The 17,746-nt window shown below is 35.8% G+C and overlaps 1 protein-coding gene across 2 annotated transcripts in view; it reads right to left on the reverse strand.

The window, feature by feature from the left end:
* Window positions 1-17,746, reverse strand: part of FGF12 (fibroblast growth factor 12) — a 364,984-nt gene that overhangs the window by 184,907 nt on the left and 162,331 nt on the right. For both annotated transcript variants that reach the window (XM_008151606.3, XM_008151605.3), the window contains exon 3: window positions 4,526-4,629. In XM_008151606.3, coding sequence (XP_008149828.1) covers window positions 4,526-4,629 — 104 coding nt within the window. The remainder of the gene's footprint in view (window positions 1-4,525; window positions 4,630-17,746) is intronic.

The raw sequence follows: 17,746 nt of genomic DNA on the forward strand, positions 1-17,746 counted from the left end.
ATTCCAAACACATGGAGAACTCACTCTAAATTCTAACTTAATCTGAATCCGCTTCTAAAAATGGCAGCCAACAAAATCCACAATTGAAACATGAATTCATTACAAAAGAAATTAACCTTATGGAAAAGTCTGACAAAGTATTATAATAGTGCTCAGAAAGATAAATGAGTTCATGAATGTTTTTTAAAAGAGTCAGATAATAAAAATAGGAGGCAATAAATCAGGAACAGGTAAATATTAAACGGAAACCATTAAACATTCAAACATGAAAATTATAGTGAAATTACAAAACAGATGGCGTAAAATTTAGAGTAGATTAATTGGCAAGTTTTCCATATAAGTCATTTAAGTATTATTAGCACAAGAGACAGGAAAACATGAGAAATAAAACATATATGGGTTGAGAGTTTAAATTTTCCAAACGTGAAAAACTATGATTCTTTGAATTAGAAGGGAATGCTGAATTCCTAATAAAATAAATTAAAATAGATTCACAAGTAAACATTATTATAGAGAACTTGCAGAACATGATGTATAAAGAGAAAAACATCTTTTAAGTTCCCATAGCCTAGTAGGTTACCAAGGAAATAAAAAAATATTAAACTGGAAGCACACTTGTCATGGTCAGTAACATGCCAGAAGTCAAGGCCATATAAAAATATTGTTCTAATTGTATAACTATTTGAACTATAATTCAAGAGGGAAGGTGACAGGAAGGCATTTTCATGGAACCAGAATGAAGTGAACCTTAACACACAAAGCAAAGTTTTCAGTTAGAAGAAAATTCAGAGGGGCCAAATTTGATACAGACAGACAGAAACAAAAACGATGTGCATAGAAAATTTTTTTAAAGATCGGTAAGTTTAACTATTAGCTGTAGAATAATAACCTATCGTGCACATGATTAAGTTTAACTATTAGCTATAGAATAATAACCTATCGTGCATATGATTTCATTTTAAAGTGTAACTAATCAAATTGCCAAGAAGGGTGGTGGTGCTCACTGAGCAAGAAAACACCCTCAGATCTGTCAGCTGTTTGGAAGAACAGAAACACTGAAAATATTTAGCAAACTATATACTTATGTATGTGTGTATGTTAAAAATAAGGGTAAACCATTAAAGGGGTAGAATTATAACCTACCATTACAAAGTAGCAGAAAAAATTTTTAAAGTGTTCCAACAATGTAAGGAAATAAAGAAAAATATCGAAGCAAAAAATATATAAACTATAATGATACAAACAAATACAGATGCATTAACAATCTCATTAAATACATATGGATGAAAGTCACCTATTAAAACATACATTTTCCAGAATGGATCTTTAAAATTTAGCTCTGCACTTCCTAACATCACTCTGTCTTTCTCTCTCCTGGTGAGAGGAAATTTAGAAGTAACAAGGAAATTAATTCCTGGCTAAAAATGAATACAAACTAGGTAAATGGCACTAGATAAATGATACTGTTTGTGAATTTCTTTTGAATGCTCTGTTTGTTTCTCTAGGACATCTTGGGTCACACACCCTTCTCTCCTTCCCCATCATATACTCAGTTATGGCCCTTACTGGTATGCTCAACTACACTGTTTCACATAAAGTAGGAAACTGCTTTTCAAATAACTTCAAAACTTAATATATACAAAAACACCCAGGACAGCCTATGTTAACAGCCTGTTTTTAACTCACCACAGGGCTCCTGGCTGCATTAGTGCTCTCCTGCTGAGGCAAACCACACAGACAGCAGCAGTATGAAGCTGATAAAGCCTTGACACCCAATTCTCTTTCAGGTCTGCCTCCCCCATACTAGATCCTTTTTGCCCCATTACAGCCTCTTAGACCTATACCCCTGTTTAAAATTTAAAATCAACATTTACTCCTATTGGTCCTATCCAGAAAGAGGGTGATTTTGGAAGGAGGAGGCCTGATGATTGATGACAGTGATGCCATGCTTATAAAGGAAAATTGCTCCCAGTAGCCTGGCAGGACCACAAACAGGGAAAAGCATTGCAATTCTTGGTATGAGGCAGGTTTCATTTAAGTGAAGAAGAAAACTGAAACTCTAGGTACCTCAAACAGGGAACTCAGCAACAGCTGACTACTGGCTTTACTAAGGCATTATTAGCTCCTTTACAAAAAAAAAAAAAAAAAAAAAAAAAGCACCTACAGTAAGATTCTCTTGGCAAGAATTTCTTAAAACTTCATCTGATGAGCTCAAGCCATGCATCTCTGAAAATGCTGCAGAGTATAAAGGTTAGTCATCTCATACTGAAAATCCAGCCTCCTCCCAGGAACTCTGGGATTGCATCCAACAGGGTGACCCTTCCGCACTTCCTCCCCCTACACATTCACACACACACACACACACACACACACACACACACACACACACACACAGGCTCTTACACAACTGCCTCCTGCCTATACTACCACTGTCAGACTCTCTGTGTTTTTCCTTCTCCCAGACCTTTGGAAATCACTCTGGTCCAGAGAAATAAACTCTACAGCTTCTATGGAACTACAACCTGAATTACAACCTCTTAAATAAATAAATAATCACCTTCTAAATATAAATATAAGCATAATATACTCTACCTTTAGCTGTTGACCTGATGACTGATTAAATTCTTAAATCATATTATTCCTAGGATGATCTCCATGTTTTAGCTTGTAATACATTCAATTTTTTTAAAGTTTAAGAAACTAAAATTATTTTAAATAACAACCTGTTATCTTTCTTTTTCTTATTTTCATTTTTACATTTAAAGCACAGACTCACAAACTGGACATTAAGAACTGTTAGAATTATGGCACACCAAGAGTGAGAGCCCACTGTTTTGACCAAAAATATATTTACCTTTAAGTATTGTTTTGAGTAGAAACTGTTAAAAAATGTATATGTATACATCTAGTATATAAAAGCATATTTAGATCTAAATATGTTGAACAGTAAAACAGTAACTTTAAGAATTCTAATATGGCCCAGCCAGTGTTGCTCAGTGGTTGAGCATCAACCTATGAACTAGGAAGTCACGGTTCAATTCCAAGTCAGGGCACATCCCCAGGTTGTGGGCTCAATCCCCAGTATGGGGTATGCAGGAGGCAGCCGGTCAATGATTTTTCTCTCATCACTGATGTTTCTCTCTCTCTCTCCCTCTCCCTTCCTCTCTGAAATCAATAAAAATATGTTTTAAAAAAAGAATTATACTATGAATGACAGATATATTACTAATATCAAGCATAATATACCAGAGATTCATTTAACTGAATATTAAAAAAGTTTAATGGCAGTTATTCAATAATTGATTTAGTATCTTGTAGGCATAAGTGAACTTCCTGAATAACCTTGTGTTATTTACTGAGAACACAGAAAGTAAGAGTGGAAATCTGTAGCCATGATTTTCAAGGATATTTCTTCTTGAACTACAAATAGACAACTCTTTTATAAGAGAACAGAAATTATATATACACAAGGTTCCGTGCAGCCACATTCTCTCTCAATGCATAAATTATTATCTTGAGATTGAGATAGGCATCAGAATATCATTAACTTCTTTATAACATGTCAGTGCTGATAATGTAGCCACTGATGTTACCTAATTTTATCAGCTTCAGATTAAAAAATGACGTTAGACAACATCATTTTATTTTATTTTTTAATATTTTATTGATTTTTTACAGAGAGGAAGTGAGAGGGATAGAGAGTTAGAAACATCGATGATAGAGAAACATCGATCAGCTGCCTCTTGCACACCCCCTACTGGGGATGTGCCCGCAACCAAGGTACATGCCCTTGACCGGAATCGAACCTGGGACCTTTCAGTCCACAGGCTGACGCTCTATCCACTGAGCCAAACCGGTTTCGGCAGACAACATCATTTTAAAGGTCCAGAAATTCAGTCAAAGAGAGGAGGTAACTTGCCCAAAGGGATAACTTCAGAGTAACTGAATGCAAATTAAACTTAAATATCCCAGGCCTTAAACCAGAGCTCAGCCCACACATTCACATTGCCTTCAAAGTAACCAGTTACCCGAGGAATCTGACCCATTAGGTACTGCACAGATTTCATTAAATACAACAGAAGCATAATCTATTTTCAAAGTTCTTCCTCCATAGACAGAGAAGACTCCCAGACAAACTAAAGAATCTAGCTTCCCAAACCATCCTCTGTGCTTGAAGAAGAGGCAACAGGAGAAAGGAAAAATGACTCATCTCTTACATTAAACAGAAAGGTAAAATTCAAAAAATAGATTATCCTCCAGAAGTGGAAGCTAGATGAAGAGAATTTACATTGCAGGAAAGTAACTAGCTCTTTCTCAACAGGACGTTTGTAACATTCTGAATTATAAAATCTTCATAATAACCCTGACATACTGGCTCAGAGAATATAAAATTATGTCAACTGCCACTTTTTCCCCCCTGAAATAATGGAATGATGGTCACTCCAATGCCAGTTCTCTCATACACACACACACACACACACACACACACACACACACACACACACACACAAACAAAGGGACTTACTGAGCTGTAGAGATAGCCTTCACCATTCATGGCCACATAGAGGCTGGCCTTCACCCCTTGGATGGCCACCACACGCAGGCCCACGGGAATTAGGTTGAAGAGGGCTAGAAAGGAAAAAGACAGAGAAGAAAGGGATCAGTGACCTTTTGAATAAATCATCTCACTTATTAAGATAACTCTTTTGGGAATTAAAAACTATGAACCAAAATGGAAAGGGAGAGGGAGAAGAAGAGGGAGAGGGAGAGGGGGAGAGAATGAATGTCTAAGGGTGAGGCCAACTCACCCTTCTTGTCTCTGCACCACCACTACGTGGTTCCAGGTAAACCACATAAACTCATCTGTAATGAAGGGTTTACATTAGAAGGTTTCTAAGGGCCCCACCTGGATCTGAGAATTCAAGATCTCCCCTCCACAAAACGAACAACATTCAAACCACGTAATATAAGATGTTTGTTTTTTAACAAGTAATTTAAACCACAATTTTTTCAATAGTGGAACATGTTTATAGTAAAAATTGCTAATAAAGTATGATCTTTGTAACAAATGCCAGACTTCTTCCTTTGTTCTAACCACTGTCCTTGTGCTACTGAAAAAACTTAAGAAGTACAAGACCTTAAGGTAACTTGGGGAAAGAAAGCTAAGACATATGGAATCATCTGATACAGTGTATAATTTTTGTCTATAATTAAATGTAATATATGCATTCTATATATATTCTCTGTGTTACAGAGTTCAGGAAAATGGAAGGTCTGTGTGGAATGAAGTAATCGGGAAATGTCTTACACAGAAGATGGGACCTGAGTTGACACCTAAAGAAAGGACAGCAGTTGAGTGAGCCAGGGACAAAAGAACATTTAGTGGGGCAGTAAATTAGGTGGCTCTACAGTGTAATGGGTGTGTACAGGAAGGGACTGGCAGATTGGAGGATTTATTTCATATTGGGAAGAAATGGAAAAGAACACCATGTAGATAAGGTAGGGATAAATAACTGGGACTCTGGCATTCTCATCTTAGAGATCTGGACTTTCCCAATGGGCAACGAGAAGTTGGCATAAAAGGATTCAAGCAGCAAGGTTACAAAAATGTGTGAGACTTCCAGACAACATAGTTTCTAAACCCACCACATAGAAGCTTTATGTTGAGCTATTCATTTAACCTCTCTGCTTTAGTTTTTCTGTCTGTAAAATGGGCATACTAATCCTCACTGCACAAAACTGACAGAATAATCAAATGCATCATCATGTTCTTGAAAGTGTTTTATAAACAGAGATGTGGCCTCTCTTATATTATGAGTTATTTGTCATTAATATATGATTTCCGATTGTCAAATAAGGTTAGCATAGGGTCTGATGTAAATACTCATATATCACTCTAGTAATATTGAATTTATATTCAGAAGGTTATTTAGTACTTTTAAAAAATAATACTTCATATTTGTGCAACACAATTTTCAAAGTGCTTATAAATCCATTATTGTATTTGACCTGCCACCACAAACATTAAGAAGAATTCAGAACAGGATGATCATCCTAATCTTTAGAAGGGCAAACAGGTTCAAAGAGATAACCCAGGTAAAACACCATATGAGCAAAGCCTTCCTCTCTCTTTAATGTGGTTACCTGTCCAAAATATCCTATTCCCCCCTTCTTCCATTTCAAGTTTAATTTCTCCTAATAACTGTTCTTACCCTCTTGCAAAATAAATAGATAATTTAGCTATTTCCCTATATAACTTGCAGCTAGCTGTGGCTACAGATTCAGTACTAGCCAATAAGATGTAGGCAGAAGGGTCTCTGTATGCATGAAGCCTCCTTCCCCAAAGACAACTCATAAGTGTCTCTTGCCCTGATCTCAACCCTTTGCCTAGCTGTTGCCTAGACCATGAGAACAAGGGCTACTTCTAGGGGAGTGGTAGCAGGCGAGCTGGAAGGAATTGGGTCTCCAAGGACTTTGTGGAGCAGTGACACCAGTCACACATTCAATGTCCTAGGTCTGCCATTTATGTGGGAAAATAAGTCTGTGCAACACAGAGCTAATCCTAATCTTAACTGATAGAGATTGGTAATGAAAGCAGAGTTAACAGGAAAGATACAAACTAGTGTAAGATACTTATGCATTGTAAATAATCACATCTACTAGAAAATACCAAGTTCAATGATAATTCTTATGGGAAAAGTAATGAAGTCCAAAATTGTTCATAATGTCTTTCCAAGGTAAAGATTTCCCAGGGAAAAATGCAGGAACATTGGTTCCTTTAGCTGAAACAGAAATAGAAAAGCAACTATGAAGCTTTACCTATCTAATGAGAGTGAGAAAACTACTCAAGCTAGGCAGGGACAAACACTTGTGTGAAAGTTTTATATGAACCACAAGGTGACAATGACTTTAGATACTGTGCTTTGGGAGATTTAACAAGTTCATTTAAAAAATCAGTTCAAAAACCAAGTTGTAATTAGACTTTTTAGTAGTAAAAGCTACAAACTGTTCTCTTTGGGAGTGTCTGCATCTGCCTCCTAAAATCTTGAGAAATGGAAAATGACTTACCCTTGCCTACTACTTCTCTTCAGTATAGCACCCTGGCTCTCACCCACTGGGGCCCTTCACTACTCAGTGGGAATTCCTCCTAAGTCTCCATTCTTTCTCTTCATCTTCAAAGCCATGACCTAAATCATGTAACCGAGGCACACCATTCAAGTGCCTTGCATCTACTCCTACCATTTCCCTTCTTATAACCTCTAGGGATGGATTCCTCAATATCTACAGGATGGATCCAAAGTCTTTACTTTGGTGCTCAAAGCCCTTTGCTGGTTCCAACCCAATATTCTATTTTATCACCTGTCACTCATTCCATCCACTATAACCAGCTTTTAAGAGATTTTTCCATTTGCTAAGTTCCCCCTTGATCTTTAACTAGGCTGATCTTTTCTTTTTTTATTTTATGCTCTCTTGAAAAAAACCTATTTTCTCATTTCTAAATTTGGTCAACTCTTTTCTTCCTTTAAGACCTATCTTATTGAAGTACTTCATGAATCTTATCTACAATTGTTATAAGATGAAGAGGTGTGCTCATAGAATATAAATGCAAAATAAGGCAAAAGAAATGAAATTAATCAAATAGCTAAAATACTTTAGTATTTCTCCAGATATTATAATCTTTGTAATAGCTTTCAGCTTTTAAAATGTAGTCTTTTGTGATTTATTTTCTTACCCTACTCAGTTTTGTACCAAACTTTCATTCCATCATACTATATTTTTCAAAAGGGGTCCTCAAAAGTATATAAATTTTAGGACCTATAACACTTAAGTCCATCTCAGAATTAAATTTAAGTGAAAGGAGAGAGTGAAAGAAAGTAACAAATGGGAAAGGAAAAACTGAAGACATTATATTACTTGAATTTCTACTTTTGTTTTCAGGCATTGTGCCAGGCATTTTGATATGCAAAATGTCATTTTTAAAATAAACTAGATATATGACTATTTCATTTTATTTCAGGGATAAAATATTACCTTATATTTTGGGTACAAAGTGGATAAATAAAGGGAATGAAAAGTGTCATCCTAAATTTTGGCGTAAAATTCCATGACCTTAATTGAACTCTCATGTAGAACTTTGTAAATATTGTTATAATGCCCCTGATTTATCATTTATCATTTATTGAGCACTTACTATATGCCACATGTCATACTTAGGCCACAGAAATAGATGTATCCAACAGATATGGTCTCTGAGGAATTACTTTCATCTGTAAATCTTTCTGAGACTCCTACTATCCCGTGGGCAAGTGAAGGCCCTAGAAACTTGTACTATTATCTTCATTGCCTTGCATAGCATCTTGGTCATAGAAGTCACTACTCAATATTTGCCAAATAAATAATGAATCAGCAGTGGTTTCTATTTAAGCTTTCTTATTCACAGCTTTTCTAGGTCACATTTCCATAATTAAGCATTAAAGGAAAAAAACTGAAGATAACATTTACCACACATAGTATATATTCAAATGTGGAATTTAAAGGGAAAGCCAGAACCCTACATGATACAAAGTTTGAGAAGATATAAACATAGGATGCATGGAGCCAGTGTGTGTGTGTGTGTGTGTGTGTGTGTGTGTGTGTGTGTGTGTGTGTGTAAGGGGATTCACATTTGTGGAAATGAAGAGGAAGGGAAAAGTTTGGGGAATCTGTTACACCCAAGATATTAGATATCTTGTAAAATTATATTGAACCAGAAAAAAAAGTATTTTGTAAAAATGCTATGTTATTATTCAACTTAATTTCTACCTGTCTACCATTATTCACAAAAGTTATTCCAGTGACAATATGGTGACAATCCAAAGAACATCAGAAAGTACCTAATGCAACAACCAATAAAGATGCAAAGAAGAAAAAGAAGGAAAAGGAAAGAAGAAAAGAAGGAAGAGAAGGAGAAAAAAAGCTCATTCCAACCGGTAAAACCTACTTTTCAACAGGTAAATCCAGCATCTTCCAAAGAAACTTCTAAGGGCAGGCTCCTCATTGTTTGTAATAATGAAGCACTATAAAAGTGCAGTTGTATTTTAAAATCCTGGGTTGAATTTGCTGAATAGGCAATAAAATAATCATTTTATGACCCACTAAAAACACAAGTAAATTTATAGTGGAAAATACTGAGAGAGAATGGAACTATTTGGGGTTACAATCTATGCACTCCCAATATAAGATTATCTTGAAAATTCAGTATCATTTCCCATACTTCAAAATGGTCTCAATAAAGATATTTCATTAGAGTGTAAATGATATTATATCCTAAAGTTGATACCATATTTTTCCCCTTTAATCCTATAGTCTCTTGCAAAACCATTTGTAACTGTAATATTTATAATAATATTCATAGGCCACTCAATTGATTTCCCATTAGTCATGAAAATAATATTTACTTCTGGCAATTATTTACCATTTACTAAGGTCAATTTTTTTCTCCCTCTCTGCTTTCAATAGGAAAATGATCTTAAGGAACAGTCAACAATTGGGAGATAGTCTGAGCTATGAAATCCAATACAAAAGTGGTTATACAAATTATGGCACAAAAATATTAAAATTTAAAAAGCTGGAAGCTATCATAAAAATTATGAAAACTGGGAAATAATAAAATATTTTAATTAACAACTTGATGGATATATTTCAATACATCTTCTCCATTATTTTGTATGAATAATCCCTGAAAAACATTTTATAACAAAAATTTTATAATATAGTCAGGCAAATTAATTGTTCCCTCATCCTAATTCCATAGCATTCCATACATAGCATTTGTCACATTGCTTTTTCATATTAATGTGTTTGCCTAAGTCTCCCTGCAAACTAAGAATTCTTCAAGAATATGAAATATTTATTTCATCCAGACTGCATTGTACAGTAGAAGCCTAAACAGTGTGTTCACTAAATTTAATTCTCTAAAACAGCATTTCTTACAGAAATTAAGTGAAAGATTTGATTGTCCTATTTCTTTAGCTATTGAGTCAAGGAAACAAGACTGGGATGAGGACTGAAGATCAGTCCAGAGCACAGAGCTATTGATCATGATTTCTTCTCCTAACATTAACAATTTTGTGACGAAGTAATGTAACCTCACGGACCCTTAGTGTCTGCTCTGAATGCTTCACTGACATTATGAAGATCAATTAAAATATTTTCAAAAAACACTTGTTAAACCATAAAAGTAAAATACAAAGTATCATTATTGGTGTTGGTGTTGTTGGTGCTGGTGTTAAACTTCCAATTCTAGAGCATTCAAAAGGGTGTACGTTGCAGGGAAACCTGGGGCATCATTATGTCATGTTTTAACTTGAATTCCTTAATATGCCATGGGAGAAAAGACAGCAATGCCTTTCAGCTTATATATTTATGATCCAGAGAGCAAAATCAACTTTGAATTTAAAATAAAGCAATGAAAAGGATGTAAAAAATCAACACAATTTGGCTATGTGACTTTCAATCTCGCTGACCTATTTTATAAACAACTGGTCAAAATAATTCGACTGTCTGATTTATTTTCTGCATTGAATTCACTGATTTAGGAAATGGATTAATGATTTGGGGCTTAGAGAATTAAAAATTTTCTTGTAAGCATTGGCTAATAGCAAACAGTGGATTTTCTACATAATGAAAATGAGCAACATGGTGATCCTTTTTTGAAAAAAGCCTTAGCTGTAGTAAAAATCCTACCACTGGCTTTTACTCCTGACATCATCATATAACCTTTCCTGTGTTACTTCAGAGAGGTTCAGAAACTTGAATAATTAACAAGTCAATTCAATGTGATTCTTCTTTTTACCTTAAGATGAAAAATGAAGCATATCACTATCGATAATGAAAGCAAATGCCTTTCATCACTCATCCTCTGCAGCCAATTTATCTTACACAGACTTGTCTCACTGTCCATTTCAAGAACTCAGTGAATAGCACAGGTGCTGTCCATAAGATCAATGGGCAAAAACATCCACCAAGAAATCACTGCATGTTTTTAAGCTTTTAGATTTGTATCTTCCACAAATCTTTCCTCACAAGTTATGTTGCCCAAATGGACACTGTGGCCTAATAGGTTTATTTATTAAATCATTCACATATACTCCAGATGTTGTGCTAGACACTTGCAATACAGTGGTATAAAAGGCAGACATGGTACCAGAAATCACTATGGTAAAAGTCTAAATTGTAAAAGAATAGTCCTATATGTGTACTCTGAATCCACCTTTAGAGAGGAGGGCAATGAAGCTCAAAAATGTGATTTTCCCAAGGTCATTAAGTCCACCAAGAAAAAGCTAGGATGTGAACCTAGGTTCTGGTGTCTGTAAAGCTAGGAAAAAAATTGTTGCTCTTAAAAAGTAAAATTCTAGTAACCACAATCTAAGCAGTTGTAAAGGAACTGAGGAAAAAATAAAACTATAATAAATACATTGAAGCCTTAAAAGATTGTTTCAACCAAGTAAAAATGTCCCACCCAGAAAATATAAAATCTTCAGTTCTTCTTTATTAAAATTACACACAAACACAAGCAAACTTGCTTGAGATGGTTTAGATATGCTCAACCAAAGCTTTGCACTTCTTTATCATTAAATAGCAAAACAAGAAGGCAGTTTTGAAAATGTATGCATATAATACTGATAAGCAATTACATTTAAATAGTAGAAAGTCAATGAAATACCACAAAGAAAACACTCATAATTCCACTCAACTTATGTTGACATTGACACTGAAAGGTTATATTTGCTGCTCACAATTTAAATATATACATGAGGAGGCAAAAGTGAACTTACAGTTGTATGTATACAAAACACAGTTTATTCTTATATTATTATTTATTAATTACTAGAGGCCCGGTGCACGAAATTTGTGCACGGAGGGGGGTTGTCCCTCAGCCCAGCCTGTACCCTCTCCAATATGGGACCCCTCAAGGGATGTCTGACTGCCCGTTTAGGCCCAGCTTTGTAGCCTGGAGCGGAGCCAAGCCTGGGGCTCCCTCCAAGGCCGGCAGCCATTTCTGTTGGGGTTATAATTGAAACTTTGTTGCCTTAATCGGGTGGGCCCGGCCAGGGTGTGTGGAAAGCTTTGCTTCCCCTATTGCCAGTGGCAACCCTGGCCTGCTCTCTCAAGCTCCATCCTGCCACCATTTGTTTGAATTTGTTTACTTATAATTGAAACTTTGTAGCTTGAGTGGAGGCTTAGGCCTGGCAAGGGTAGGCGGAAAGCTTGGCTTCCTCTGTTACCTAGGAAACCTTGCTCTCTGTGGCTGTAGCCATCTTTGTTTGGGTTAATTTGCATATTTGCTCTGATTGGATGGTGGGCGTGGCTTGTGGGTGTGTCGGAGGTATGGTCAATTTGCATATTTGTCTATTATTAGGTAGGATTGTATTATCTTCCACACAAACAACTGTAAACCTACTTTGGACCCACTCTATATCTCATCCTCAATCCAAAAATATTTCCATTGTAATACATGTGGTAAGATTTGTTTTTAAAAGAAATGGAGGGGGGAATAGAATTTAAAAAAAATAAGATGATTATTTTTGTCATTATTATTTTCTAACTTAAAATCGTCTCCTTCATGTCATCTCTAGTTACACATCCCTAGTTACACATTTATTTTTTCCAAAGCACCACATTTCATCTATCACTCAGTTGCAATTGCTCAATAATATTCACTGGTTCCCCATGCTCTAAAATATGGTCCTGTGATGCTTCCACATAAATTCTGCTTCATCCAAACTAATCAGCTCTTTCTCCCCCAACAGGGCAGGAGTTTTCTCTGCTAGGTGCTTTTGCGCCTCCTTATCTGAAATGCAGTGCTCCTAATCTTAGGTCACATGCTTTGTTCCTATTCTTTAAGATTCCATTTAAAATCCACTCTCACTGAGCACCACAGCTTTGCAGGATTGCTCTCCTCTCTGAAATCTTGTGATTTTTCTGTATTAAGTTTTGTCTTATATAAATGTTCAACTGCTCTGGGAGCAGCTAGAAGGCATGAGTAGTATGGGAATGGTCTTTGTAATCCAGTAACTAAAACTGAGTTGGCCTTCATTACTTAATAAAGATGAAGTATTCATATAGTGTTGTATGTGAAACTCCAGTCATTTTGTTGTAGTTGCCTGAAACCATGTCTTAAGAAAAGATTTGAGGCTAGGCCACAATGAATGTGAAAATTTAATGATGTCTGCCATAGACACAGGAGGGCCACTTGGCCATTTCTTTGTCATCTCCAGCTTGAGAGCACCCTTTTACAATAAAATATCACAAAACATTTTATAAAAGAACACCAATTTGCACTCTACTTTAAAAAATACTTCATTGCATAACTCTGTCTCAAAGTTTTTTGCTGTTGTTTTTTAAAAAAGTTCTGATGCCTTACCATACCCACGACAACTAAATAAGCATATATTTTTAAAAACTAGTTTTATTGATTTCAGAGAGGAAGGGAGAGGGATAGAAATATCAATGATGAGAGAATCATTGATCGGCTGCCTCCTGCACACCCCCTTCTGGCGATCAAGCCTGCAACCCAGGCATGTGCACTGACCAGGAATTGAACACTGACTTCCTGGTTCATAGGGCGATGCTCAATCATTGAGCCACACCATCTAGGCTAAATAAATGTCATCAGGGTTGAACCTAAGCACCAATTAAAAAACAACAACAACAAAACCTCCTCAGATGATCCCAAAGGGCCCTATTGTCATAAAGCTATTTCATATTCAGTAGTTCTGGGGTAGTTCTAACAAGCTCTGAGATAATGCTGGTCCTTACCAATCCTGACCAGCCAGTGGTTCAAAGCCTAGTGCAGGCAGCCTAGGCTTCTCTTGCAGCTTACTGGAAAGGCAGAATCTGAGGCCACATTCAAGACCTACTGAATCAAAATCTGAAGTTTAACAAGATCCCTAGATGATTACCATGCACTTAAGGTTTGAGAAGCACAATTCTAGATGGGTGGTCCTCAATGTAAGGTCTTGTGAATTTGTTAGAAATACCAACTCTCCAGCCCCCACTCAGACATACTAAAAGAGAAACTCTGGGGATAAGTCTCTCAAATCTGTTTACCAAGCCTTCCAGGTGATTCTGATGCACATAAAAATATGGGAAGCAACATTCTAAAATAAATCACTGTTCTTACACTTGAATGCATTTTGGAATCATTGGTGTTATTTTAAAAGAATACCAATGTCTGGATTCCATCCTCAGAGATTCTGCTTTTATTGATCTGGAGTAAGACTTGGGCATCAGGTTTTCAAACGTACCCAAGTGATTCTAACATGCAAAAACCTTGGAACCATTATTCTAGAGAACTTGGACATGGCTAGGTAGAATGTCTTCCTTTGTATCTTTGTAGGACTTCCCCTGCTCAGATTATCAGCAGAATAAAAGGACTAAGGACAGACCACGTATAACTGTATTCATTCAAATACACTCAGAGGGAAATTCCAAGTGCAGTGGGGCTTAATCGCATCTAAATTAGACTTTCATCTAATTCCCCTGAAGATATGAAGTTTGGGCCTAGAGCAGAAAACAATGCTGAAACTGAAGATAAGTTGCCAAAAAGGCTTGTTATACAATTCTTCAAAGCTCTGCTCCAGTCCTACATTTCCCCTGAAATTATTCTTGATCATATTTCAGCAGCATAGTTCTTTCCTCTTTAGACTTTCCAAAGTGTTCCCTCCCTGGAGGGTAAATGTGATGTTATATACTTTAGTCTTTACACATATTTCCCAATTTTCAGATGAGCTTCAAAGTGCTAGGCAAATGGACCAAGTTTATACAGCTGGTAAATTGAGAAATACATATTAATTTCCATAACTGTCTGTCACTAAAATCCTATGGGCTATTCACACATCATACTGCTTCCCCATTTACCAGTACTGATTTCTGGTATACATTAAAGGAACAATAAAAATGTGGTCTTCTTCCAATCCCTAAGTAAGAAGGAGCAAAGAGAAGCTTTATTTAGAATATTTTTAAAAAACTAAATTATAATACTATGGAGTGGGCTTAGTATTGCTGTACAGACACTTTTTGACATTGGTTTCCTCCTCATTTCTGTCTCAGTGCCAGGGAAAGCAGATGTTCAAAGTGCACCCTCACTAAATCTTGGCTGGATGTTTGCCTGCTCAGTACCACTCTATCTAGCCTACTGCATAATACATGAATATTTATATACACACACAAACACACATACTACACGCCTCAAACTTCCTAAGTGAGATATATGAAACAGGAAACTACATTAATTAAGATATTTAAAATGATTGTTTAATGGCTAATTAATCCAAAACATGTATTAATTTACAGCTTAAATACATCAAGCATATTGAAGAAAAATCCTCTCAAGTTTAATGTTTAGCCTCTCTAAAGTAAACCAACATATTTTATAAATAAACCACCATATTTTATAAATAAATGCTTTTTAAAAGTGTTGTGAGAAGAATGCAGGGATATAATTTAGGGAATATTTATTATGCACTAAATATTAACCAGAAAAGAGACTGGGGGTTCAATATAGAGTGGGTAATGTTCTAGGCATTAGCTCTAGAACAAATAAACTCAATGAGTTCAAAGCCTGGGTCTACAATTTAATAATTGTGTGACTATGAGCTAATAAGTTAAACTTCCTGTGCCTCAGTTTACTCACCTACAAAGGAGGAATGATTACTGGAGCTGATATATAGGATTATTGTGATAGTTAAATGACTAAAATTCATAAAGTTTTCAGACCTTTACAATTCCCTTAGAAAATACTCAGTAAACATTAGCCATTATTATCTAATTTATCCCAAACTCATAGGTTAAGGAATCTCTCATTGAAAATATATAATTCTTCCTTTATACTTCATAGTAATATGTCCTGGAAAACACCAGTCCATATGAGAATAAACTTATGATCTAGCCCTTATTTAGTTGGTGGCTAGAGCCTGAATGCCTAAGTGAACCAATCACATATAACAAATCCCACTTCCATTAATTACTATCTATATTAAGTGGAAGAATGTAGGTAAATCTGTATAGTCTTCCAAGCAATAACTTGAGGAGGAAACACAGGATATGGATATAATAGAAATGAATTTTCTTACCATAAACAAATCAATTCACCTCTCAGAGCCGCAGAATCAGGCAATTCAATTTCAGAGGGATTTTTAATCATCTCTAACTCATTACAACTCTAATTTAATACTCTTTACCATTACTTCAAGAACCTCCCTCCCCTATGTTTTTTAATTTTTAAAGCACCTGAATATATATACACATATTTCTTTTCTTGCAAAATAAGCTTACATTGTGCTACTTATCCTACTTGAATAATAATAATAAAAAAATCTCCCTCTCCTGTGGGTAAATGTACCATTTATGTACTTTTAGAAAATGTCTCTGTAATTATCACCATGAATATCTATTCACATAACACTTTGAAGGTATATTTAATACTGTGCAAGAGTGTGTTCTTTTACTTTTATTGCTATAATGTTCACTTTTCCAAACGAAGCATATTCAACATCCTTCCTGTTTTCATAATGGAAAATGACTACCTTATCTAGACTTTGAATTCTCTAAGATTGTCTGTAATTCTCAAAACAAAATACAAATGTGATCCAATTTTAATTAATTCTTCAAACTGGGTGTTGTTCAACAGATTCATCCTTTTTTAAAAAATACATTTTTGTATTGATTTCAGAGAGGAAGGGAGAGGGAGAGAGAGAGATAGAAGCATCAATGATGAGAGAGAATCATTGATTGGCTGCCTCCTGCACACCTCCTACTGGGGATCGAGCTTGCTAACCGGACATGTGCTCTTGACTAGAATCAAACCTGGGACCCTTCAATCCACAGGCTGATGCTCTACCACAAGGCAAACTGGCTATGGCCACATTTATTTTTGATTAGGATTGTTCTGCAAATTCAGTCCCATTCATTTATTCAACAGGTATTGAATACCTACTATGTGCCAGGCACTACCATAGGTGTAAATTGCAGACAAAGCTTCCTGCTCCTTTGGAGTTCATATTTTATTTTAGTCTTTCAATTTGAGAGGTAGGCTGATTACAGTATTGCTACTATGAATTAACCTACCCATATTAAATGGTAAGACCTTATTACATGCCAACTCAGAGGTAAATCAGGCATAGTCAATATCCTTAAGAATCGTGTAACCCAAAGGATGTAAATAGCCCACATACATAATAAATACATACAAGTAAAACTGCATAAATATCCTAAAAGATGAACCATTGGGAAAAGGAAAAAGCAGGACTTCCAGTTAAAGAAATCAGAAAAACTTTTCAAAAACAAAAGGCAGATCATTTTGTTTTTAGATGATGATATAATCAGTGGAAAAAATAACATAAACAAGTACAGAATGAGGAAACTGTGTGGTATATATGGAGAGCATTTTAGAAGAGAAAAGACATAATCTTCTACACTAATAAAAGAGAAACATGCAAATTGACCATCCCTCCACTATACCCACCAGCCAATCAGGAGCAAGTATGCAAATTAACCCAACAAAGATGGTGATTAATTTGCATATGCAGGCCTGGAGCAAAGACTGAAGACAGCATAGAAGGAAGCCAAGCACTGTAGAAGGGAGTGAAGCGGCGGAGAAGGGAGGGAGTGAGACAATGGAGACAGGAGGGAGTGAGGCAGCAGAGATGGGAGCGAAGCCTTCTGTAATTAGCCTACCACTTGAAGCTTTCCTTCTCTGCTTCAC

Source organism: Eptesicus fuscus, chromosome 3 (genome assembly GCF_027574615.1).
Source record: "Eptesicus fuscus isolate TK198812 chromosome 3, DD_ASM_mEF_20220401, whole genome shotgun sequence".
NCBI classification, from domain to species: Eukaryota; Metazoa; Chordata; class Mammalia; order Chiroptera; family Vespertilionidae; genus Eptesicus; species Eptesicus fuscus.